The sequence below is a fragment of the Verticillium dahliae genome, genomic scaffold, assembly GCF_000150675.1.
Source record: "Verticillium dahliae VdLs.17 supercont1.13 genomic scaffold, whole genome shotgun sequence".
NCBI classification, from domain to species: Eukaryota; Fungi; Ascomycota; class Sordariomycetes; order Glomerellales; family Plectosphaerellaceae; genus Verticillium; species Verticillium dahliae.
The window spans coordinates 273,067-298,383 of record NW_009276944.1 but is presented as its reverse complement, the minus strand read 5'-3'; the positions used below and the strand labels follow the sequence as shown (position 1 = coordinate 298,383).

Below are 25,317 nucleotides of genomic sequence, written 5' to 3'. Positions count from 1 at the left end.
GCCAAGGTTTTGTATCGAACCTAGGCGAACAATGTGCGTGGCTGCCCTGTACGTTGCTGTTCGCTAGGGTGCTTCGGGGCTCCTCCCGAGGAGCTTGGGGCGGGTCGACTGGGGTGGTCGGTCGGTCGGTCAGCGGAGCTTAGGGAGGTAGGCACCGTCGGTCGGCCAGGAGTTCAGGCGCTGTCAGTGCTTTCCCTGGCCGTTTCCCTGTCACTCCAGTCCACCATCCACGTTCGTCGTCAAACAGTTCCCCTCTTTAATAGCCACGTATTCGTCTACGAGGCTCACAGTTCTGTGTTGCCGATGACCCCAACTCTGACTGACGCCTCTGCCCCCCCTCCTGCCGCCTGCCGCCATGGCGAGATCAATGTGTGGGTATATGGCCTGGGACCCGATACAGACTGAACGTTCCTGTCCAGCCCACCCTCCATGACCGAACCCTTATCGAGCGCCGCATCCAGCCTGGCTTGGCTGTCACCAATGGGGGCGCCCAGATGAAGCAGCAACTGTGCCAGCGACCACCACATCTACCAGGATCACGTTGAAAGCTTGCAGAGGCCACCATGGCCAAAGGAGCAAGACGGACCGACGTCAAATTACGCCACGATGCTATTCAAGCGCAAGAGTCAGTCCCGGCTGAGAGGGTTGGTCACGATAGGGAAAATGTCGAGCCCTGGCTGGCTGAGGGTCCTGCGAACTAGAGGGCCGCCTCGACCCCATCGACGCCGGCTGGCGCAGGCGACGGACCACGCTTGGCCCAGCGCCGGCCCAGGATCCCCGCGCTCGTGGGCAGGCAGAGCCAGGGGGTTGGAACGGAAGGTTTCTGCTGAATGGGCAAATGGTTTGATGTCAAGTGACCACAAATCCCAGGAAACAGAAGTTCCCAGGAACTAAGCTTGGCTGAGACGGGCAACGCGAGGGGCGGGTGACCTCTACTTTGCGCAAATGCCATGCCAGGGCCAGCCTTGCAATAGTCCAGCCAGCTTTGGGGTTCATTCGAGGCTCGGGTCACATGCTCTGTGGTAAAGGGTGGGACTCGGCGGAACGAAGGCCTTGCTGCAGTGCAACGAGAATGAGCCCGCCCGGTGGCACATCACCCTGGGGGATGCCCGTCTCTACCGTGCAGGCCCCTTCGCCGATCGGAGCCATCGGCCTTGACGGCCTACATCCGCGTGGCTCGTCGGGGTATTGCAGCAGTAGTATCCTTATTTTACTGGTCGTGACACTGCTCGAAAGGCCACACGATCGGACCAGCTCAATCGGCTCGGAGCGGTGGCCTCGGGCCTTCCCTGTTGTCGGCCTTGGCCATATGCAGATGTCTTCGATAATCACCTTGGCATCAGCGGATTTCTGGCCCGCAGTGCGGTGAAGGATTCCTCAAGAGTTTGCGGTTTCGTCGGGGTGATCAATCTGGGATGCCATGTTGGTTTCGCATCTTAATCATCAGGCCAAACCCACTGACCATACCTTATTTTAAGACTACTGTCCCATCGTGTGATTCTTTCACCGCGGTCGAGCCCCTTGGGAAATGATCTGGGCCGAGGATGGGCGAGGTACACGTTGACGTTTCGCCGCTCGCTTCAAAACTCGTATCGTTGGCTATTTTGCCACCTTGTTGGTGTTCAAGAATCACGAGCTCCGAATGATCAATTGAGCAGCACTACGGTCTGGAGTGCTGATGTAGGAGTGAGACAGACACGGGCGAGAGAGCGGTTCGTTTAGCAAAACAAATCAGACTTTTGGCAGAAATTTTGCTTGATACACGTTTAAAAGGCGGATTGCCGATCCCAGTGCAGTTGATCACATCACCATGCGCAGTGCCTTACCTCATCAGCCACACTGCCAATGAAGGCATACCCAGGGTACAGCTGACGTGGACACAGCGCACAGCGATGAGTGCTCGGTTCTATAATTAGGTAGGAGCGTCCGCCTTGTTGGCTGTTGCCTGGGCGGTGGTGTGGTGGATGAGTGACAAGCCGCACTCAATCAACCTGTGGAGGGGGCTTAGCAGTGAGGTGGGGCCAGCAGAAAGCCGTCCACACAGCACCCGCAGCACCACAGCAGCAGGCGAAAAGGCCAGGGGGATAGGCACCAGACAGACGGGCACAACAGCAGCCGAGAAGGGGAGAATGAGCTGTGGTTTGCGGCTCAGCCTCTCGGGGATGACGAACGGGGGCTGCTTGTTTGAGGGGTCAAGACTGCCGTCTGCTTGAGCTGCCAAGGCTGGTAGGAGATTCCCGTGTCGCGGTCTTGACTCGGCACCACGCAAATTGCCTTTTCGGGCTGCGCAGCGTGTGTTTGTCACGGGTGAGAGGTAGGGGGAGCAGAGGCTTAGGGAGACGACGACGACGGTGGATCAGAGCTCGACTCAGGCTCTTCGGCAATCGCGATGGTCTTGAATTGTTGGGAGAGGGTGAAGGTAGGAAGGATCAAGCTGGATCAAGCAAGTGGGCGAGCGGCGGATGCGTGAGGATGCCAATTCGTTTCCCATCTTACTGTCAGCAATGAGAATAGTCAGCATGGAAAAGAGTCAGCATTATGCCGTGCTGGCTGCGAAAAATGCAGGCTTGGCTTGGCTGGCTCAAGGCATAGCATCTTGGGCTGAGAGCCACTGTTTCAGCTTGCTGCTTTTGGTGGTGACGGTTCACTGGGAAATGGCCACAACAAGTGATGGCTGATCTAGGAAAGATGGCTGGTGAGGGATGACGCAAGTACTTCCCCACGTCGAGGACCGCAGACTGTACTTGTTACGTCGTGACGCCTCATCGAAGACCCCTCTCAGCCAGGATGTGCTCTCCACTGCCGGGCTCTCTACCTCTCTACTAGCCAGCGGGTACTAGCCAGCGGGTACGCGTATGGGCCATCTTCGCAGGTAGCTGCGACGGGCAATTCTGCCCACAGGTACCTAAGGTAGGTACCGCGATGGTGTAGCAGTGGTGTGCACAGCATTGGGCGTTGGAGAGAGGCTTGCTGGGGCTGAGTGTTGGCTTGAGTGGAGACGGCCCTCACTGGAGAGCTCCCGGGGCCCCTGTCTATCACTGCCCATCAGTGGAGCGAAACCAAAGAGCTCACTCGCTTTGCCCGCCTGCGCCACTCGGTCGTTTCCCAGGGCCGCGTAAGGTGCAGCCCATCCCGCCCTTCCTGCCATTCCCATGGATCGATGGCCCAGTATAAGTAAATGCGTTGTTGCTGTTGCTAACATTCCTGTACCGCCATCTACCTCTCGTCTCTCATCTTCACCCCGTCCCCCCTTTCGACTGTGAATACTCCATTCGATACCATCAGACGCATCGGTATTCGATATCTCTCGCTACAACAACCCATCAACACTTGCATTCGCTACAAGTGCCACCCTCGCTCGACCACCCATCTACCACCACACCAGACGAGTACCACCCTCGTCACCCCGAACAACCAACCCCCCACAAGCAACACAACACATCAGATCAGCCTTACAACCTTAATTATGGGTGTCGGTCGCTTTCTCTGCGTGGCTCTGCCGTTTATACTGTCCACGGCATCCCTCATCTTCCTCCTCATCGCCTGTCTTGGCGGTGTCTCCAACAAGGACCTGTACATGTTCCGCGTGAACGCGACAAAGCTCGAGATCAACCCCGCCGACTTTAGGGACATTGTATCCGATATTCTCTCTCGCGATGTGCTGCCCGAGGTCAACGTTGTCGCTCGCCAGGACGCTTCCGATATTGAGGGCGCTGTTGGCGACGCTCTGACGAACAACATCACGGCCAAGGCCCTCGGCCTCGACAACGTCTACGATGTTGCGCTCTGGGGCTACTGCACGACCGACAACAAGGGCGACCGCAGCTGCACCGATCCCCAGTTTGACTGGGCCCACAAGCAGCTCAACACGTCTTTTATTGAGGGCGTCGGCGATGTCGCCGGTCGCCGCGTCGAGCTTCCCTCGGAGGTCGAGGACTCGCTGAAGCTCTTCAACACGGTGGTCAAGTGGACTCAGGTCGCGTACGTCGTCGCCTTCATCTCTCTGGCGCTGTCTGTCATCTTTGGCATCTTCGCCAACTGCACGCGCGTCATGTCTTGCGTCACCTTCCTCGTCGCGCAGGTGGCCTCGATCGCCGTCGTCGCCTCGGCCGCCCTCTCCACCGCCATGTCCTCCATTGTCGTCGGCGCCATCAAGGGTACGGGCAGGTGGTACGGCGTGGATGCCGGCTTCGATACGACGTTCCTTGCACTCGTCTGGATCTCGGCGGCGTGCGCTCTCGGTGCCGGTTTCTTCTGGATGTTCACCATCTGCTGCTGCGCACCGAGCCACAACTCGCGCGATCGCAAGAGCCGCAACCGTGGCTCGACCGACGCCGAGAAGCTCCTGCCCGGTGGCAACTCGTACCAGCCCCTCGCCTCGCCCGCGAACCAGGGCTTCTACAACCCCCAGCAGCCGACCTCGTTCGGCGCCCCTCACGCTACTCGCGAGATGGCGTACGAGCCCTACTCGCATCGTCAGTAAAACATGACGGTGGAGCGACGTGGTTTCATGGCGTTTGCGGCTCGAATTCTCTTTTTCTTCCTCACGATAAGCGATGAACGATGGGTCAGAGACGTTCCAGATGGGACAGACTACATAGGATAGGTCATGGAAATACCCAGACGGGTGGATGAAGCCTTGGCGGTACTAGAATATTGATGAAGTAATGATTCTACAAACATACATTTTGAGAGATGAAGTGATGCTCATGGCTCGTCGTCGTGCTATGTTTGACTGCGTCATGGAAGAGAACTGGATCTGGAAGGTGGGGCTCCCATGACGGGCAGGCACTCGATGAGTCGAACCGACGAAAATCTCCAAAAACCTCAACTCCTTTCAGCGTTCAGCGTTCAGCGTTCAGCGTTCAGCGTTCAGCGTCCAGCCGGTGAAGAGCTCCAATTTTGCTTCATCAACACAATTACGTCTCATGTATTGATGCTCTACATACTCTTCTCCCTCTCCTTTGTCTCATTCATCTGTGCTAGCGGTCCGTCGCTAGAATTTACCCCGCCACAGCTACGGTCAGGTTCATGGAGGGGCAATCCACCAAACCACCCACCATGAGCACCTCAGTATGAGCCTCGAATGATGGACCATTCTTCGCCAAGACACTGACAAATCACAGTATCCCCTCCAGAGGACATCCCTTCTGGTTCCCATCACCGCCCTCGCCTTCTTGTCATCCTCCATGCCAACCCTCCTTGTCGCGGAAGACAACCTCCTTAAAGCCTACGACACATCAACACACACCCTCCGCCTCACCCTCCGCGTCTTCCACGCCCAGACCATCCACGGCATCGTCATCAGCGGCGACCTCATCCTCCTATGGGGCAACCAATCCGTCACCGCCCTGCCCACCCCCGCCCTCGAGGCCGCCCTGACCGGCGGCGGCGAACCCCCCGCGCCCCTCGCAGAAGCCAAAGCCCACGACTGGCTCTTCAGCGCCGCCGTCTCGCCCGCGGGCCGCATCGCCTTCGTGACGGCCCACAACGAGCTCCTCGAAGCCACCTACGACGCCGCGGCCCACAAGCTCGTCCTCGGCCGCATCGTCGCCCCCGCGCGTCCCGGCCTGTACGCGGCCAGGGCGGCGTGGACGGCGCCCGCGACGCTGCTGGTCGCGGGCGGCACGGCCTTTGGCGAGATTGTCGTGTGGACGTGCGAGCTGCCCGCTGCCGGGCCGCCGAGCTGCGAGGTGCTCTCCGTCTTTGCGGGGCACGAGGGCTCCATCTTTGGCGTGGACATTTCGCCCGAGTTTGAGGGTGCCGGGGGGCCGCCGGGAGAGAGGATGCGCTTGCTGGCGAGCTGTAGCGATGACCGGACGATCCGGCTGTGGGATGTCTCCAAGGCGTCGTTGGAGAGGGGCGTCGTGCGGGCTTCGTTTGGGGAGGCGCGCGAGACGGGGTTTGGCAGCGTTGACCTCTCTGCTGTGGCGGATGCGTCGAGTGCCCCGGTTGCGGTGGCCATGGGGCATGGTTCGCGGATCTGGCATGTCAAATTCGCGGGGCATGGTCTTGGCTTCGACAAGGGCCAGGTCGTGATGCCGGTCTATTCGTTCGGGGAGGATGCCACGGTGCACAAGTGGCGGTTGGAGGTGGATGTTGCGGCGTGGCAGGCGAGGAGAGCTTCTGCCGAGGCAGGCGACGGAGGCGCGGGAAAGCTTATACTGCGAGAAACGTTTGCACACCACGACGGGAAGCACATCTGGGCGGCAGCTGTTGAGCCCCTGAAGCAAGGGGGCTCTCTGATCGCCACTGGAGGTGCGGATGCGAGAGTCAACCTCATCACCGACGATGTAGACACGACAGCGAGCGGCGAGGGAAGCAACGGGCTCGATACGCTTCCGAGTGAGCTTTCCCAGCTCGTCTTTGAGGACATCCTACGTCGGCTGCCGCCATCAAATCAGGAATACCCGCCACCTTCGAGGAAACGGCCCGAAGGATTTCAGAACTTTGTCTTCATCTCTCAGAATACGTTGCTTGCTGCAAGCACCAGAGGAAGGATCCTCTTGGGAACGTTTGGGGCAGATCTATCGTGGGAAGAGATTTCTTACGAAGGCCAACACGGTCGCGACCTGGCATTCTGCACTACAATCAGGAGTCCTGCCCCTGGCGTAGCCATCTTAGGGACGGCCACGAAGAAGCTGTTCCTGTACAAGGACTCGACGGTCAAGGAAATCACCATCATGAACGGCAAGATCTCCGACATCTTCGTCGTCAAGCCACTCAGTGACGATAGCCCTTTGGTGGCGGAGCTTCTCGTTATGATGATAGGAGGTCCAGACGTTATGCAGCTCCTGACGGTCGACATATCCTCCGTCACCGTTACCTCCAGCCTTTCTGTCCCCGGTCAACAAGCTAGCTACGTCGCGACAGCAGCCCATCTAGTCGGCGATGTTTTGATCATTGGCTCTCGCCATGGTCACATCTCCCTCTTTCAACGCTCTCCTACTGAATTGACGCTTCAATCACCCATCGTTCGTCATACAGTAGACACGATCACTTCGATCATCTCCCTCCCGACCTCTCTCAACGGAGAAACCCACCTCCTCATCACAGCTCGCGACGCTCACTACCGGCTCTACGCTCTCCTCTCATCCCCCAAACCCCACCTCACACTCCTCCACCAGACGCATGTGCCATCCCTCACCACCATTGAATCAGCCCACTTCTCCCCCGACCACGACCTCCTCCTGACGGGCTTCCGCAGCAGGCTCTTCACCCTCTACAACGAAACCACCCGCCGCGACATCCACACCCACGACGTCGGAGGCCCCAACCGCATCTGGTCCGCCCCAGCCCCCGCCTCCTCCCCGCTCCGCATCGCCTACGCCAGGGCAGGCATCCTCCTCCTCAAAACCCAGCACCACCCGCCCCACGAGGTCCTCAAATCCGGCACCCACGGCCGCGAGATCCGCGCCGTCGCCTGCGCCAACGGGCCCTACCTCGCCACCGCGAGCGAGGACACCTCCATCCGCCTCTGGCACGACGGCCGCTGCGTCGCGAGCCTCAAGAGCCACCGCGCCGGCCTCCAGGGTCTGCGCTGGCTCGCCGACCGCGGCGACGGGGCTCTGCTCTTCAGCTGCGGCGGCAATGAGGAGTTTGTCGTGTGGAGGGTGCGGCGGCTCCCCGGCGCCGGCGCCGCCTTCTCTGGCCCGGCCGTCGTGCGGGAGGCGGTGTGGGCGGATAAGAGCCCCGATGGCGATCTGCGCATTCTCGACTTTGACATCACTGCCGGAGAAGGAGGCGTCGTCGTGAGCATGGTTTTCTCAAACTCGACAGTGGGCACGTATCTCTACGACGGTGGCCAGTTCACACTCCTGGCCAAGGGACGGTACACCGGTGCTTGCTTGACGAGAGTGAGACATCTCCGCGTAGACGGGCGCAGAGCTCGAGATCGGAACGGCAGCCACGGACGGCCATCTCGGCGTCTGGATCGCGCAAAGGGGCGAACCGGGCGCTGCGGGGGAATACGCCCTCCCAGACGACGGCAAGGCTGCACCAGAGCTCCGTCAAGGCGCTGGACATGAGCACTCTCGACCACGACGGCGCGGAGATGCGCCTCCTCCTGACCGGCGGCGACGACAACGGCCTCGGTATAACTGTGCTCCAGCGGCGGGCTGGCGAGTACGAGTTCGTCTCCAAGACGGGCGTCAAGGGCGCTCATGCGGCGGCTATCAACGGCCTCGCGATTCTGCAGACGGCGCCGCTGAGCGCGGAGAAGCAAGCGCGGCGGACGACGTTTGCTACGGTTAGCAACGACCAGCGCGTGAAGGTGTGGTCCCTAAGATGGGGCCTGACGGAGCATGATGAGGCGCAGCTCACTCTGTTGGCGAACGAGAACAGCGGTGTTGCAGACCCAGGCGATCTTGATGTTCTTGACGGGGCTGAGGAGGAGGATTTTAGAGAAATTGTAGTTGTGGGTGTCGGCATGGAGACCTGGCGTTTTGATCTCGCAGGAAAGGGAACATTACGTAGATCTTAGATATCCTTGATGATAGACAAAGGTAGTAGACAATCCAGAAGTTAGAGCCATCATAATAATGGAATTGTGATACCAATCACTCGTCATGTCTTATTATAAACCATGGCGGCATCTTCAACTAGAGTGCTGGAGTCAAAATCATTGTCAAGGCTGTGCCATGCATAGTAAAAAGACATGTCACCACTCGCAGCGGAATCCAAATGAAATAAATCGTCATTGAGCGTCTCGCCCATGAAGGGTATCCAATGCCTAAGTAAGCAAAATGAAAACAACCACGCTATGCAGCTTCCCCTATCGAGGAGGCACGGCCTCCGCAACCCCCCTCGTGATATTTGGTCCTGTTCCGATTCCCGTTAACGTCCTCACGAACCAGTGCAGCCACCCCTCCGTCTCCAGCGTGGCCTTGAGCTCCTCCGCGCGCGCCTCGACATCCTCAACCTGGCGTTCGAAAACCAAGACGCCATCTTCGACGTCCCCAACCTTGCCGCCAAGCGCATTGACCTCGTAATCGAGCCGCGCGGCGAGAACCTCAACCTCCCGGATGGCCTCGGTGAGGCGCCCGCGCTCGGAAGCAATAAGTTCGGACGAGCCCTGCTTGACGCGCTGGTAGGCTTCAGAGAGTTGATAGTAGAGGCCCTGGATCTCCTCGTGCTCGCGCGTGTAGTGCGCGTCAAGAGCTTCAATGGCCTCAACCTTTGTGACGACCCAGGGTGATAGGTGGTTGCTAATCGAATGGATGGAGCCATACAGAGCGCGGGCCAGCTCAGCGACACCCGCCTGCTGCTTGAGGGCGACGAGGGGGTCGTGGGGCGGGGCGGTGTCAGGGAGCAGGCTTGTGATCTCCTCCCAGCGCAGCACTGCCTCCTCTGCATCGCCAAAGGAGAGGCGACGCGGCCAGCGTGCTTCGCTGATCGCCGGTCTGCGGGATGGCGTGAAATACTCGATGCTGTGCCGGCGCTGGAGAAATGCTGCCTCGATGTTTTCGCCTCGTTCTGCCTCAAAGGGTCCAAGTAGATCAGTCTCAATGGTCGAACCGACGACCGACGGGTGGGCGTCGTCGTTGTCTTCCTCCTTGATCGGCTCACTGACGGCGTGGCTCCATTCGCTGCCGACACGTGAGGGCGGGTCTACAACTTGCTGGTCATCGTCTCCCTCGGCTGCGCCCTTCTCGGTTTCGTTAGCCTGCTCCGCCTCCTTCTTGAACGAGTTGAGGTATTCCTCCGGCTTGTTTTTCCAGGTGAATGCTCTGTTAATCCCCACCGGGGGAGGTGATAGTGCTGAGTTTTGTTGGAGTGCCGACGTGCTCGGGGTCGCATACCCTCCATCAGAGAAGTCATCCCTGCTAGGCCGGCTGGCGTGGCCTCTCCGACTGCCACCTATGGTATCTTTGATACGCCCGAGTCCAGACCGGGCGTCGCTGACGCGGCCAGCCACGCTCTTGAACACGCCCCTCCGCGATGGGTCCTTCTCCCCCAAGACGGCATCATTCATAGTCGCAGCCTGAATAGGGGTTTGAACAGGGTGTAGGGTATTCGCCGGTTCCTCTTTGGTACGCTGGACCTCCTCCTCCAACGGCAAAGACTGCACCCTCCTGCTGGGCGTCACGGCGCCCTCCTTGGCCTCCTTTTCGCCAAAGAGAATGGCGCTCATGTCGGGCGTCTTTTCGTTGGATTCGAGCGCCGTCCTCTTAGGCTTGCCGAGCCAGAGCCATTTGGCACGTTCGCCGGAGACCAGGTCGACGAATTTCGTAATGTCCAGTGTCTCAATATCGCCAACGGCGCCCTTGTCCCGCCCGCCGACCAGGCCGATGACGAGCTCGCCTCTCTTTCCGCCGATTTCTGCCACCGTGGACTTGACGGCCTTTTGGACGCCCCAGCCCTCGCCCGCTGCGGCCTTGGCCGTGACGCTGTGGAGCTTGAGAATGGTCTGGCGGTCCAGCCGCCTCGTCTTTTCCAGCTTCTGCGACCTCTGGAACCACGAAATGCCTCGCTTCGTGCAATCAATGTCGAACACGTCCTTGGCGACTGGCGCGCCCAGGTAGTGGAGACGATTCCTTGCGCCAGCCAGCATGCCGAGCAATGCAGCCACAGTCGTCGGGCCGAGGATGCCGTCAGTGGGCTCGATGTTGTAGTATTCGGCGCCGACTTCAGTCCACCAGTTGCCGATGGCAGTTTCCGTCTTGTCACAAAGCAGGCCATCGACGTACTCAAACTCGAGTTTGCCAAACAAGAATAGCGCCGTCTGACAGAGCTTGACGAGTTCCAAGACCGACTCGAAAAAGGGCGGGCGGTCGCTCGTTCGGAAGAGCTGATAGAATTTGGCCTGGGTGGCCGGCGTGGGATCAGTCAAGGACATGCCAGATCTGCCAGAACAACCCAGACGCTTGAGATCCTCATTGACGATGAAAAGCTTTCGGTGGGTTCGAATATCGCCATCGGGAACAGGAATGACGGTCAAGGCCGAAGGGAAACTGCTGAGGTTCGTCACCATGAGCTCGCCTTCGCCTGTCTCCTTCGGTCGTGCGTGGTACTGCTGGATGGACTTAAAGTACAGCCGCAGCCGGGGTGACCAGGCGGTCTCGTCCGCGGGAACCCCCAAGACTCCTGCCACGACTGTGTGTCGCTCATCGCCTGTGTACGTGACTATGACGAGGGTTGGAGACTCGCGGGAGCATGCCCACTGTTCGACCAGATATAATTCGTATCCACGCAGTACCCGTCGTCGCTCAACAACCGTGACGGCCGGGTCGTCTTCGAGGTATCTGGAATCAATGTCAGACATGCATCAGGAGAGTTGTGGGCTTTCAAGGCCTACCTAAAGGCCACGGGGTCGGCAAAAATCCATCTCTTTTGTGGAAGTGGTGCTGGGGCAGACGTGGCAGAATCGCCCGAAGCATCCTTTCTCGAGCTCGCAGATCCATTGGCCTCAGCCCCGGGAGCCGTACGGGCATTTCGCGGCGAAGAGTTGACTCGGGCCAGCGTGATCTCCTCCTCGCGGTGTGACCATGGGTCAGGAGGGACTGGGAAAGGGAATCGAAACGACATGGTTTTGCAGCTTCAGGCAAGGCGTTGCCTTTGGCATGGTGACTATTGCACGATCATGAGGGTGTGTAGGCGAGTATGCCGTCGTCTAGTTGGCTCGAGTCGAAGGCAGCCGTGGGCCGAGGTGCAGAAAGCAGGATGCGAAAGGCGATTGACAATGATGGTCGTTGGTGTTGGCTCTCTGCCAACGTGACGCAATGTCGGCACCATGTGATGGGGACCCTCCAGCTTCAGCCACGCATTAGCACTGCCACATTCTACGAGTGAAAGAAGGCCATCCAGGTTGGGTACGTACATATACATGTACTTGTCTTAAACGGGCCTAGCAGGAATGGCCCGCCTTTTCGTCCCTGCATTGCCTTGATCTATCTCTCATGTCGTACAAGCATTATTTATTCGTGTTGGGGGATGATGTCTACCAGTGAGAAACAGACTGTGCTTTTTTACAACAAAGTTAAAGTCGGGAGCAGCTGAGGAAGGTTGGCTTCGCTGAAATAGCGCTAAAAGCCAACGGTCTACCTGCTTTGGTTGGAGAGACTACAGGACCTTGTTAGCTTTGGCACATGAGGTCCTATACCTACCTGGCAATACTAAAGAACCAGCTTACCCAATTCTTCAGCTTGGCCGTGGCACCAGACCCAAATGCCCCTCATTCGCATGCCACAAGCCAAGTACTAGCCGTAAAAGCGCCTTCTTCAGACCCTCGACCCTCGACCCTCGACCCTCGACCCCTGCTTGACGTAGCTGTGACACATCGCTGTCGCATGTCCAGCCCAGCTCCAGCCCATCTCTTTAGCCAGCGCAGCTGACGCGCTTTCTTCCTGGAAACAAAACACTTTTTGGTTGTCTTCCTGCAGTCGTCAAGATCGCCATCATGGATTTCAACAGCTCGTCACCCTACCCGGCGGGCGTAATTTCATTTCTGGATACTGATTTGTACAAGCTGACGATGCAATGTGCCGTCACCAAGTATTTCAAGGATGTGCCCGTAACTTACGCCTTCACGAACCGAACTCCTGAGAAGAAACTCTCAAGGGAGGCTTTTCGCTGGCTCGAACAGCAGATCCAGAGTTCGTGACCCCTCTCTGTGTGTTTTTTTTTTCTTTTTTTCGCGCGTATTTGCGCCCAGAATGGTCGTACGACCCATGAGAAATCACGTTCGCGCCGCGGGACCCCGCGCTAACCCCGCCATACAGAACTCGGCAACATTTCCCTGACCGATGAAGAGCACCAGTTCCTCCAGCGTCACTGCCCTTACCTGACAGAAGACTACCTCAACTTCCTCAAGGAGCTGAGGTTGCGACCGCGCGAGCAGGTTACGACGACATTCACCCCCGAAGGCGACGACACGGGCGCAGACACCGATGTCGGCCATGTCGACATCAAGATCCAGGGCACCTGGTCCGAGACGATCCTCTACGAGATCCCCATGCTCGCCCTGACCTCCGAGGCCTACTTCCTCTTCATGGACAAGGACTGGACCTACGACGGCCAGGAGGACCGCGCCTTCGAGAAGGGCCAGCAGCTCCTCGAGGCCGGCTGCACCTTTTCCGAGTTCGGCACCCGCCGCCGCCGCGACTACCACACCCAGGCCCTCGTCTTCCGCGGCCTCGTCCGTGCCGACAAGCAAGCCGAGGCCCGCGGCTTCAAGGCCCGCCTCAGCGGCACGAGCAACGTCCACCTTGCCATGCGCTTCGGCATCCCCCCCGTCGGCACCGTCGCCCACGAGTGGTTCATGGGCATCGCCGCCATCACCGACGACTACCGCGGCGCCACCGAGGCCGCCCTGCGCTACTGGGTCGGCGCCTTTGGCGGCAAGCTCGGCATCGCCCTCACCGACACTTTTGGCACCCAGGAGTTCCTGCGCGCCTTCAGCCGCCCCGTCGACCCCGTCGATGGCGACGCCGGCGATTACAAGAAGGCAGACGGCTCCATCAAGACGTACGCTGAGCTGTTCGCCGGTGTGCGCCAGGACTCGGGCGACCCGACCGAGTACGTCGAGATGCTGCGCAAGTACTACGCCGACCAGGGCATCACGGGCAAGACCATGGTCTTCTCCGACTCGCTCAACATTGAGCGATGCCTCGAGTACAAGAAGATCTCCGAGGCCGCGGGTTTCGTGCCGACGTTTGGTGTCGGCACCTTCCTCACCAACGACTTCACCCGACTAAAGGACGGGTCCAAGTCGACGCCCCTCAACATTGTCATCAAGCTGAGCTCGGCGGCTGGCAGGAATGCCATCAAAATCAGGTCAGTTTTCTTTAGGCCTTTGTCTTGTCCTGGAGCTAATCTTGGTGCAGTGACAACTCGGGTAAGAACACAGGTGATAAGGGCACCGTGGAGAAGGTCAAGCAGGAGCTCGGCTACGTGGAGCGCGAGTGGAAGGGCGGCGATGAGACGTCGCGATGGGGCAAGGATGACGCCAAGCCTTGATGCCGCAGCATACATGCCTGCCGAGCGCCAAACCCGAGTGCTGCGGGCTACCACAGCACCGTATGCACTCTGTCTCGGTGCGGAAGCATCCAGTGACCTGGTCATTGCGGCGTTGGCCGTTGCGTTCATCGACCAAGCAAGCACGGCGCACTCTCGTCGCAAAAGACTTCTCATCCACCGCACGGAGTCAGCTCCATTGGGACGGGTGGCATCTTTCCCGTGGTGGCTCCGCAGCGTGAGTCGCTCAAGCGAAATCCGTCAGCCTGTCCGGATGTTGTCCAGTGTAAGCTGGCGAGAGACCAAGGCCAGGCCGATTAATCCTCAGAATCTCAGCTACCTGAGCGTCAGTTCGTCCATGGAATACTTGCAAACAGGATTATACCAGACAGCAGGCAAGGTAGTAGAGCTTGGCCCTTTTCTTAGAAGCGGCACAGACACAATGCTGTAGTTAGAGGCAGCTTGCACTGCTTGCCAATATAGAAATGTTGACAAAGCCAAGAACCAACCAGCCATAAAAAACATGATGCAGTTCGATGTCCAGCATCATGAATCCCTCAAAAAAAACCAATGCCGCGAGGCCGGGCAAGCCATGATCATGATCTGATATCCCTGGTGGTAGCAGATTCGGTTATATTAGCACACCGTAGGACCCCAGCCACATTTATCACGCGCCGTACTTCAATGTGGGGTGAACAATCGTAGTCCCACCCTCATGACACCGCCCGGCAGAAAATGTTCTCTCCGCCAAAATTTTGGATGGCAGCTCTCACAGAGAGTCGTCCAAGCCCATCGAGTCCCGCGCCTGGCTCTTGACCGACGAACTTCACCCAGACGCTGTCACGACCCAACAGCTCTGCACACCGCCAAGATGTCGCAAAAGCAGAAGCAGGTGTAGGTCTAGATGATTGCCCTTTTCCTCAGTCAAAATCGCCCTGACACACTCTATAGAGACTCGCGCATCCCCGCGCTCATCCGCAATGGCCTGCAGGAGAAGAAGCGAAGCTTCTTCGTCGTGGTCGGCGATCGCGGCAAGGACATCATCGTGAACCTGCACCACATCATGTCGCAGATGGAGCTCAAGCAGAACAAGTCGGTTCTCTGGGCCTACAAGAGCAAGCTCCTCAACTTCACGAGGTACGCTGGTCCCCGAGCATCCTATCCCTGGGGGGCCATGAACTGACAAGTCGCAATGCAGTCACCGACAGAAGCGAGAGAACAAGATCAAGAAGGAAGTGAAGCGCGGCATCCGCGAGGCCAACGACATGGACCCCTTCGAAGCCTTCGTCACCCTGCACAACATCCGCTACGTCTACTACAAGGAGACTGAGAAGGTTCTCGGAAACACCTTTGGCATGTGCGTCCTCCAGGACTTCGAGGCACTGACGCCCAACATTCTCGCCAAGACCATGGAGACGGTTGAGGGTGGCGGCCTCGTCATCCTGCTGCTCAAGGGTATGAACAGCTTGAAGCAGCTCTACAACCTGTCCATGGACGTCCACAGCCGGTACCGTACCGAGGCCCACGACGACGTCGTTGCCCGCTTTAACGAGCGCTTCATCCTGTCGCTCGGCGGCTGCGACTCTTGTCTTGTCATTGACGACGAGATGAACGTTCTGCCCATCTCTGGCGGCAAAAACGTTACGGCCCTGCCTCCTCCCGACCTGGATCAGCCTATGAGCGAAACCCAGAAGGAGCTGGACGGCATGAAGGAGTCGCTTCAGGATACCCAACCAGTCGGCTCCCTGGTTACCCTCGCCAAGACTGTCGACCAAGCCAAGGCTCTCTTGACATTCGTCGACGCCATTGCCGAGAAGACGCTGCGCAGCACAGTCACCCTGACGGCGGCGAGAGGTCGTGGCAAGTCGGCTGCCATGGGTGTGGCCGTCGCTGCCGCCGTGGCCCACGGATACAGCAACATTTTCATCACGTCGCCCTCGCCAGAGAACTTGAAGACGCTCTTCGAGTTCATCTTCAAGGGTTTTGACGCCCTGGGCTACGCCGACCACGCCGATTACTCGATCATTCAGTCCACGAACCCCGACTTCAACAAGGCGATTGTTCGCGTCAACATCCACAGGCAGCACCGCCAGACCATCCAGTACATCAGGCCGCAGGACGCTCACGTTCTCGGCCAGGCCGAGCTGGTCGTCATCGATGAGGCCGCCGCCATTCCTCTGCCCCTCGTCCGCAAGCTCATGGGTCCCTACCTCGTCTTTATGGCCTCCACCATCAACGGTTACGAGGGTACTGGTCGATCTCTGTCACTGAAGCTGATCAAGCAGCTACGTGAGCAGTCGAGGCCAGGCGCGGCGTCCAACGGCGACACCACCGTCGCTGACCGTTCCACGGGCCGCGCTTCCAAGGAGCAGTCTTCTGGTTTCCAGGCTAGCCGCTCCCTGCGCGAGATCACACTCTCTGAGCCGATTCGTTACGCCAAGGGCGACTCCGTCGAGAAGTGGCTCAACACCCTCCTCTGCCTGGACGCGACCCTGCCCAGGGCCAAGGTCAGCGGCCAGGGCTGCCCTGACCCGTCGCAGTGCGAGCTCCTCCAGGTCAACCGCGATACCCTCTTCTCCTTCCACCCCGTTTCCGAAAAGTTCCTGCAGCAAATGGTCGCGCTGTACGTCGCCAGCCACTACAAGAACTCGCCCGACGATCTGCAGCTGATGAGCGACGCCCCTGCGCACGAGCTCTACGTCCTCGTGCCGCCCGTTTCGGAGGAGAACCAACGCCTTCCTGAGCCCCTGTGTGTCATCCAGGTGTCTCTCGAGGGTAAGATCAGCAGGCAGAGCGTCCTCAACTCGCTGAGCAGGGGCCAGCGGCCGTCTGGTGATCTCATCCCCTGGCTGGTCAGCCAGCAGTTCCAGGATGAGGACTTTGCCTCGCTGTCCGGAGCCCGCGTTGTGCGCATTGCCACGAACCCTGAGTACATGGGCATGGGCTACGGTTCCAAGGCGCTGCAGCTCCTCACAGACTTCTACGAGGGCAAGTTCACGAGCCTGAACGAGGAGGACATTGTCATGGAGGACACCATCACTCGCGTCACGGACGAGGAGCTCGAGAACGCGAACCTCCTCGAGGACAACATTAAGATTCGCGACATCAACAAGATGCCGCCCCTGTTCGCCAAGCTCTCCGAGAAGAAGCCCGAGCTGCTCGACTACATTGGCGTCAGCTACGGCCTCACCCAGGAGCTGCACAAGTTCTGGAAGCGGGCGACCTTCGCGCCCGTGTACCTGCGACAGACGGCCAACGACCTGACTGGCGAGCACACGTGCGTCATGCTGCGACCGCTCGAGAACGGCGGCGACAGGTCTTGGGTCGGTGCCTTCTCTCGCGACTTCCACAAGCGTTTCCTCTCGCTGCTGTCGTACCAGTTCCGCTCTTTCTCGGCCGTCATGGCGCTGAGCATTGACGAGTCGGCGAACCTCGGCGCCAAGCTCGACGAGCAGGAGCCCGCGCCCCTCAACAAGACGGACCTTGACAGGCTCGTGTCGCCGTTCGACCTGAAGCGTCTCGAGTCGTATGCGAACAACATGCTCGACTACCACGTCATCCTCGACCTCATCCCCACCATCTCCAACCTCTACTTCACCGGCCGCCTCAAGTCCGACATTAGGCTCACGGGCGTGCAGCAGGCCATTCTGCTGGCCATCGGCGAGCAGCGCAAGGATCTCGACGTCATCTCGACGGAGCTCTCGCTGCCCTCGCAGCAGCTCCTCGCCATGTTCATCAAGATCCTCCGCAAGGTGACGGCGCACTTCACGGCCCTCGTCTCCAAGGCCGTCGAGGCCGAGCTGCCGCAGAGCAAGTCCCTCGGTGTCAGCCGCGAGAACGCGACGGGCGTGCACGACGACGAGGTCGTCGACCAGCGCTTCCAGCCCCTCGAGACGACGCTCGACGACGAGCTCGAGGAGGGCGGCGACGAGGTCCTGCAGACGCTGCGCAAGAAGCAGCGCGAGCTCATCGACTCGCTGCCGCTCGACGAATACGAGATTGAGGGCGACGCGCCGGCGTGGCAGGAGGCCGAGGCGCAGGTGGCCAAGGGGCCCGCGAGCACCGTCGTCAGCGTCAAGTCCAAGTCGAAGCGCAAGGCTGGCCAGACGGCGGCTGAGGTGTATGACGAGGCTGTCGGGGAGAAGTCGAGGAAGAAGGCCAAGAAGGGCGGCAAGCGCGACAGGTGAGCGAGGGGAGGGGTTTGATCTTGGAAAACCATGTTGTTTCGAGGATGAGACTGTATTTGTTGTCTGCATGACAATTTACGCTCACGTTGTACATATCGGGCAATCGGCGTTTGGGGCGAGGTTTGCATGTTCCAACCAGGTCGGTAGAGTCAAAAAAGTACCAGCATTCACTCAAACGTACAGCAGAGAGGTCTCATCCTATAAAGTGCAAGTTGTTTCATTCTGGCAGGCACCGCGGGAAACCGCTCCTTCCCTGTGCCTTCCAGGTATCTCCTGCCTCACCTGAACAAAGCAACCACCTGCCTCCTGCACCAGACAACTCCTTTGACGCGGACGTGATTCTTCAACACCAGTATTCTTCAACCATAATAGCTCTGTCCACTCCGAGATTCTTTGTTCTTTCACTCCTGCTCGCCGCGAGCTTCAGATTCGTCTCTAGTCTTGTTGAGCCGCTATCCATATCTCTCTACGGGTAGCTCGACGGCAGCAAAAGAAGACGAAACGTCCATCTCACGAAAGTACTCAAGATCGAAGACTTCATTATCTGCACGAGTCCAATCAGACCCTTCAGAGAGCGCAGTCCCACCGCCCGCGCAAAAAGAAAAAAAAATGTGCGTCCAAGACCTCGCCTACTGCATCTACTGCGGCTTCGAGCGCACAATGCACTTCCAGCGCTGCAAGCACTGGATCAAGGCGCTCGCGAGCTACCACAGAGCCTACCCGTCCGACTGCCTCAGCAAGGCGCCGTACCCTCGGGCCCAGGACTGCGGGCACCTCTCGCGCAACCTGAGAATGGCGATCCGGCCCGGCGCCTGCCCGCGAGGACCGCCGCCGCCGCCGCGGGAGGCAGCGGCCGGCGAGGGAAAGAGCGGCAGCCAAGCGGGAGACGACGAAGGCTGCCGCGGCTACGAAGCCGAGGCGCAGCTGAAGGCCATGGGGCGGGGCGAGTGGGAGGCGACCTGGGGGCATCGCGTCTTGCGGTGGGAGATGGGGCTGCAGCAAGTCGAGTTCATGACGCGCCGCGCCGACGACATGCCTGGCGCAGCGCTCGAGGTGCTGAAGCGCGGGAACGGCAGGATGAGCAGGAGGCACGGCACCAGCCTCCCCGCCAAAGAGGACAACGTGATGCGCCGCGCTCAGGGGACCAAGACGGCGCCGCCGGCGGGTTCCTCCGGCGTCGCGTCCAGCCCCACGATGAAGTTCCTCAAGAAGCCGCAGACGACGCATGCCGTCGCGGCCAAGAGTGTGACGGGGCAGATCATCGGCGAACAAAAGACGAGGCGCGTCCAGTGGGCGGGTGCTGCGCAGAAGACAACCGACAAGACAAAGACGGAGCCCGAGGACCGGTTCGAGGAGGATTCGGCGGCGCCCAGCGACCAGCTCGCCGCGCTGGGCGTCAAAGTGCGCACAATTCTGGCCGGGCACGTCAGCTACATCGACCGCGAGAAGGGGAGGATCCGAGGAATGATGGTCCAACATGTTGATCGCCAGAGGGAGAAGGCAACCACCACCCGCTCAGCTGGTCCCAAACGAGTCCGCCACTACAACGGGCCCATGGAGCGGCCTTCGCGGCACAGGGTAGGAGACGATGGGGCACCTGTTATACTGGCATGTGCGCTGCACAAGAAAGGGGACATGAACAAGGACAGACAGGCCGCCCTCAGGGGTTTGGGGTGTGTAATATGAGGCGAACGAGGTTGTGACACCCGGTCTGCATATCGTTAGGAGCGATCATTTGCAAAGATACCCACTGGCCTGCACTGGCCTGCACGACAGCTGTCTACAGCATAGGATGAGGATACGAAACTAAAGAAGGCCTCGTGGTTGGCACGTGGGCTAGCAAGGCTAGCTACCACGATCGAGCAAAATCATAATCGTAATGCAAACACCAATGCCAATCAGCATGAGCGCAAGGTGTGTGACCCATAGTCGAACAAATGACCAGTCACTACAAGCAAGCCACAGAGCGGAGACAACGTCGAACAGACAAAAAATATATGGCAAACCTAGCACTAGACTCATGCCAACGCCGATAATGCTAAGCAGAGCATGACAGAAGCGGAACCACAGACAACGATAAGAGATAACGCCCCTATTTGGAAATATATCCTCCGCAAGAATACTGTCGATCCAGTGGTAGCGAAAGTGGGTGGTATACAACGAGAAAAAGAGAGAGCCGTCCGTGCGCGAACAACCCAGCATGCACTCCTGAAAGTATTTCCAAGAATCCTGACGTCAAGCCAGGACGACGCTCACGGTTGTCGCGGGAGGCCCTGATGAGATCTAGTAGTATGAGATGCGGAGCCTTGCGCTCCAGAGTGTGGTGAAGGTGCCATGTTGGAAGAGGCACGTTTTAAAAACGTCTTTTGGGGACAACGTCGTCAAACAAGCGTCACATATATCCGCTCAGAATCGTGGTGGCGCCACACGGATGTTGCGTGCTTGGCTAGCAGCCCAGTTGTCGCCGGCAGCGTTCGCGCCGGGCTGCCAGTTGTCTACTGACCGGACCATCTTGTCCTTGAATACACGGACCATGGAGTCTGTGTCCACGGGCACGGAGTTGACGATAGGTAGAGAGGTGAGGTCGAGTGCTCGCTTTTGGTTGTTGTTGTTCTTGTTGCTGTTGTTGATCATCACGTAGGCAACAACCGCGCCGACGATGATGAGGATGATGAGGACTACACCCAGTCAGTATGAGGAACAACGGCGCGATCCGGTTGTTTGGTGGATGAAGCTTACCGCAGATACCCAGGCACCACCACTTCTTCTTGCGAGTCTTCCTTGCCGTGTCGACGGCGACGCCAATCTCCTCGTTGCCCTTGTCTAGGTTCTCGGCAACCTCCTCGCCCTTCTGCTCGATCTGGGCGACGGCCGCCTCCTGCTGCACGACAAGGGTGTCCATGTCCTGGAAGAGCTGGGCCAGCTCGACCATCTGCTGTTCGATGCGCTGGATCTCTGCGTGGCGGTCCTGCACAGCGTTGAGGGCAGCACGTGCCTGGCCCTGGCGGCTGCTTTGCATCAGAGCCTGGCTGAAGACCTGGCCGCCGTTGGGGTCCTCGACGGCCTGGCGGACCTCGCTCTCATCCGCATCGGGTCGCACGATGCGGTACTGGCGAGCCATTTGCTCCTGGGTCTTCTTGCGGAAGGTCGATTCGATCTGCTGGTACTGCTGGATGACCTGCTTCAGGCGGCGGTCGACACGGCCGACCTGAGGGCTGTTCTTGGGCGTACGAGAGTCGGGGTTGGACTTGACGACACGGACGCGATCAACGAGAGCGCGGTACATGGTCATGGTCTCGCTGCCAATGCCATCGAGCTGGCGCTTCGCAGGGCTGGCGCCCGATGTGTCGGCGTCGGCGAGAACACGGTCCTGGAGCATGCGCAGCTGGTCCAGATTGCGCTCGACCTCGTCAATGCCAGAGTCGATAGAGCGGCACTCGTTCAGAATGGAGTTGGGGTCGCCCTGTCCAAAACTGCCTGCGTTCTGGGCGAGGGGGGCCATCTCGACGTTCGACCCTGGAACACACGTCAGTAAGCCCATCAGACAAACCGAGGCTTTGATTGTACATGCCGGCACCGTAGGAGTCTTGTCCTTGGCTGTACTGGTTCCTGCCGCCATAGGACTGTGCTGGCGGCGCACCGTAGCCTTGTTGAGGGGCTCCATATCCGCCAGCGTCGTCCCTCTGGTCGAAGGGGTTCTGCCTTCCTCCGTACCTGTAGGTCGATTCGGTCAGCAAGAGTCGCGACTCCGAGGTTGAGGGTGTGGTGGTTATTGGGGGATTGTTAGGGGGTCGTCGGGGAAGCATCAAAAGTTGCTCAATTCGAGGCATCAACGGGGGCGCTCGTGGCGGAGCAGATCTAGACATACCCGTACTGGCTCATGTTGTTAGCGACGAGAAGACCAAGGGGTGCAACAATGCTCGTGATGTGGGTGTGGTGTGTGGATGGTACTCTCGTGGTAAGAGCAAAACAGGAGTGAGAATGTCAGATCGTCGACACCATTCGTCGTAGACAACGTCAGGTACGGGATAGGGAGGGAGGCAGAACACAGGCAAGCGGTGCACTCGAGCAATGACAGCCAAGGACGAATGGAGCAGAGGGGGTGCCATGGTCCATGTTTCTTTCTTGCGGAGCTGTACGGACGAAACACTGGGAGTGCGGGAGATGGGTTGAAACACATACGCTCATTGTGCTTTGCGGAAGCGCGGAGGCTTCTTCCTTGCAAGGTTCTGGTCGGCGGGCGTTTGACGATTGGAGTCGTTCGGAATGCCTCGCAAGAGTCAATGAGGCCGAATATGGTGGAATTCGTGCAGAGCGAGAGCGAGAGAGAGAGAGAGAGAGAGAGAGAGGCAGAGACAGAGAGAGGCAGAGACAGAGACAGAGACAGAGACAGAGACAGAAACAGAAAGAGAGCGAGGTTGAAGGGTCGGTATGCGGGAGGTGGGAATGGATGTTCGAGGTCGGTCTCAGGGATATGGAGCCTTTCTCCTGTGCTGTCCAAAGGGTTGTGCCGAGAGTTGCGAGGGTTGGTGCGGACAATGGCAGTGAAGTAAGGTTAAGTTGGATTGGGCCGGTAGTAATCAAAGCCCCTGACACTGGGTCTGAGGAGGGAAAGGTCAGAAGAGGATCGCCGCCCGGTGTACCAAGTAGTGGCGGCGTAGGGTGGGAGGATTGGTCGAGGGCGCGTGCGCGGGCCTGATCGATTGGAGCGACAGGAGACACAGAAGCGAAGTGAGGATGTCTGCTTTCTGCTTTCAGCCGACTGCGACCTTGTGTTCTTTTGGGCGGGCAGTTGACAAGAGACGACGACAGAAGGAGATTCGCCTGGTCCCTGAGTTGGTCCAGAATCGAAGCAAGATCCAGAAGCAGTCTGCTTGTCGAGCTGCAGATGCAGATGCAGGAGACGGGCCAGGAGTCGTGAGTCGCTCGCGACGGCCTCGAGACGATTGGACCCTGATGCTTGGACAAAGGGCTGGACGCCTCTAAAGCGCGTTGGTTCTGTAACAGACTTGGGGTGAGGGGCGAATCAACATGAGGCAGGCGAGGGCCTGATGCAGGTCCGAGTGGGGCGGGTCGCTCCTGCTTTGCCTTTGGCTGCTTCTCAACCAGCCGATCAGGGGCAAGGACGGTGCCGTTTCTCTTTCCTACCTGTACATACGAATAGTACAAGTACCTTATTAGGTTAGGGAGGCAGGCAGGCAGGCAAGAGGCACTGTGGCTAAGAAAAGCAAGCGCGCCCCGCTCGTATCCGTGCCTCCTTCCTTCTGATGTCAGCAGAGTTCCGATAGATGGGATCACTGGAATCCTCAGTCCATTGGAAGGGGGAGAAAAGGTTCGTTAGCAGCTAATAAAGTAGTTAGGCGCCTAGACTGTCATCGGTACGATCGGGCCCTGGGCGAGGATGCTCTGGTATTCTCTCAAGCGTCAGAGCACTGCATTCGTGACGGCGAGTTCCTCCGTCTTTTATCCTTTCCCTGCCCGAACCTTCGCAGCCTCAGCCCTGCCCGTTTCAACAAGCCCGCCTGCAAGTCTCACCCAACCTGTCGCGCTACTCCTCAGCTCATGCTGGGCCATCCATCCTTGACGAATCGATCTCTCACCGTCGTCTGTTATACTGTCCGTGTCGCCAGCTCAGCCTTCAATACTTCGTCCGTTTCCATCCATCTTGCTCTTTGTCCGCTCGCTCGCTCCATGATCCGGTGTCCATCGCCCGCCTTCCGCTGAAGCGCGGGCCAATGCGGCGCTACGATGTCATTTACATTCTTCGGCGCCAAGCGGCATTAGCTCTTTCGGAGGGGAACCAAGATGACCCCCAAATGACGGATGGCATTAGTCTTAGTCTGCGTGAGCTTGCATGCTACTGACGGTGGTCAACGTCCTAACCTTAAACGATCTCATCGTCGTGACTTTCTGGGCACGCACATGCAATCCATCTTCATCGTGCTCTCATATGGTCCTGTATCATGTTTCCTTTTCCAGATCAACGAAACAGTGGATGTGAGTTTTGAGCATGCCGGATGCGAATTGCTTCTGAGGGCATTCGTCGTGCCGACTCTCTTCAATCACGATGTCTTCTACTGACTGACAATAGTGAGCTGCACTGTGGTATTCCTGATCTAAGCCACGCAAAAACGTCAACGGAATACTTTGAAAACAAGAAAAAGGTTTACCTGAGGACACGTACTTCGGCTCTCAGTTCTGAAAGCGATTCAAACATGGCTGGGCGGCCTCCAGCTATGAATCACCAATTAAGCAAAGGATTGCCGGATCATCTCATAAACGCGACACATAACGCTCAGAAGACGCTTGTCTCTCAAAACACGCATGCTCCTTAGTATGCCTACCAAATAAGCAGCTCTGCAAGCAATCATCGATGTGGCCGGTACTTCTCCGTCCCACCGATATTGTTGAGATCCACACGTCCGGCCGCTGCCGTTGGGTTGAGCGCCGGCGTCAAATCCCTCAGCGGCCCGCGACCGGACCTAGCTCAAGATTTATGACCTTAATCACTCACCAGAAGAAGAAGCTTTGCACCATTTCTCTCATCAACAGATTTCACAGACACCTCTAGGGCACGTCAACACTGGTAACCCAGCATATTCACACCATGGCAAACAGTTTGACACCTGAGCTCACCAGCTACCTGGAGGCGGTCCTCCCCTCCGACTCCCGCGCCGCCCTCCGCACATCCCTCCTTCCATCCCTCATCGACGCCATCCACGCTATATCCAAGACCCTACAGGCCTCTCACCATGTCGCTCTCGTCGGCACCGCCAACGCTTTCGGTGATGACCAGCTCAACGTCGACGTCTCCTGTGAGAACCTCCTCCGCGATGCCCTCGCCCGCTGCCCCTCCGTCACAACCGCCAGCAGCGAGGAGGACCCTATCGAGACGCCCGTTCACACCGGCGCCCCGGCCCCGGCCCCCGACGCAGAGCATACACCGTCGGCTTTGACCTCCTCGGCGGCGGCTCAATCATCTCCCGCAGGTGGCGGGCGGGAACCATCCTGAAATCTGGGACGGGGGACGCTCTCAACGAAAACGCTAACGCCGGCAGTCAAGTCCATCGTAGAGTCTGGAGTGGCGCCGCCGCGAAAGAGTCGCAGCTGCAACCCGAGACGAGACTAGAAGCATACAAAGGGGAGGGGGGACGAGAGAAAAGAGAGGAAGAGCGAA

At 58.7% G+C, this 25,317-nt stretch overlaps 8 protein-coding genes across 8 annotated transcripts in view; 6 read left to right on the top strand and 2 right to left on the bottom strand.

Annotated features, from left to right (window-relative positions):
- Positions 1–3,214: 3,214 nt before the first annotated feature.
- VDAG_06056 (uncharacterized protein) lies at positions 3,215–4,483 on the top strand (the record flags this gene model as incomplete). Its single annotated transcript, XM_009659070.1, has 1 exon — positions 3,215–4,483. The coding sequence occupies exon 1, from the start codon at positions 3,467–3,469 to the stop codon at positions 4,481–4,483; it is 1,017 nt and encodes a 338-aa protein (XP_009657365.1). The 5' UTR covers positions 3,215–3,466.
- A 578-nt stretch (positions 4,484–5,061) lies between these two features.
- VDAG_06055 (uncharacterized protein) lies at positions 5,062–8,482 on the top strand (the record flags this gene model as incomplete). The annotated part of the gene is made up of 3 exons (XM_009659069.1): positions 5,062–5,073; positions 5,127–7,856; positions 7,907–8,482. 3 exons carry the CDS (start codon positions 5,062–5,064, stop codon positions 8,480–8,482), a joined length of 3,318 nt encoding a protein of 1,105 aa, XP_009657364.1.
- Positions 8,483–8,773: 291 nt separating this feature from the next.
- Positions 8,774–11,526, bottom strand: VDAG_06054 (STB2 protein; the record flags this gene model as incomplete). Its single annotated transcript, XM_009659068.1, has 2 exons — positions 8,774–11,243; positions 11,297–11,526. 2 exons carry the CDS (start codon positions 11,524–11,526, stop codon positions 8,774–8,776), a joined length of 2,700 nt encoding a protein of 899 aa, XP_009657363.1.
- A 713-nt stretch (positions 11,527–12,239) lies between these two features.
- VDAG_06053 (nicotinate phosphoribosyltransferase) lies at positions 12,240–13,956 on the top strand (the record flags this gene model as incomplete). Its single annotated transcript, XM_009659067.1, has 3 exons — positions 12,240–12,593; positions 12,720–13,773; positions 13,824–13,956. The coding sequence occupies exons 1-3, from the start codon at positions 12,398–12,400 to the stop codon at positions 13,954–13,956; spliced, it is 1,383 nt and encodes a 460-aa protein (XP_009657362.1). The 5' UTR covers positions 12,240–12,397.
- Positions 13,957–14,824: 868 nt separating this feature from the next.
- On the top strand, positions 14,825–18,140 carry VDAG_06052 (N-acetyltransferase; the record flags this gene model as incomplete). The annotated part of the gene is made up of 3 exons (XM_009659066.1): positions 14,825–14,847; positions 14,905–15,090; positions 15,152–18,140. The coding sequence occupies 3 exons, from the start codon at positions 14,825–14,827 to the stop codon at positions 18,138–18,140; spliced, it is 3,198 nt and encodes a 1,065-aa protein (XP_009657361.1).
- Positions 18,141–18,749: 609 nt separating this feature from the next.
- VDAG_06051 (uncharacterized protein) lies at positions 18,750–19,826 on the top strand (the record flags this gene model as incomplete). The annotated part of the gene is made up of 1 exon (XM_009659065.1): positions 18,750–19,826. The coding sequence occupies one exon, from the start codon at positions 18,750–18,752 to the stop codon at positions 19,824–19,826; it is 1,077 nt and encodes a 358-aa protein (XP_009657360.1).
- A 292-nt stretch (positions 19,827–20,118) lies between these two features.
- On the bottom strand, positions 20,119–22,022 carry VDAG_06050 (SSO2 protein; the record flags this gene model as incomplete). Its single annotated transcript, XM_009659064.1, has 4 exons — positions 20,119–20,818; positions 20,880–21,656; positions 21,691–21,854; positions 22,009–22,022. The coding sequence occupies 4 exons, from the start codon at positions 22,020–22,022 to the stop codon at positions 20,547–20,549; spliced, it is 1,227 nt and encodes a 408-aa protein (XP_009657359.1). The 3' UTR covers positions 20,119–20,546.
- A 2,725-nt stretch (positions 22,023–24,747) lies between these two features.
- Positions 24,748–25,317, top strand: part of VDAG_06049 (sedoheptulose-1,7-bisphosphatase) — a gene marked incomplete at both ends in the record, with an annotated part of 1,313 nt that continues 743 nt past the window's right edge. The window contains one exon of the mRNA XM_009659063.1: positions 24,748–25,129. Coding sequence (XP_009657358.1) covers positions 24,748–25,129 — 382 coding nt within the window. The remainder of the gene's footprint in view (positions 25,130–25,317) is intronic.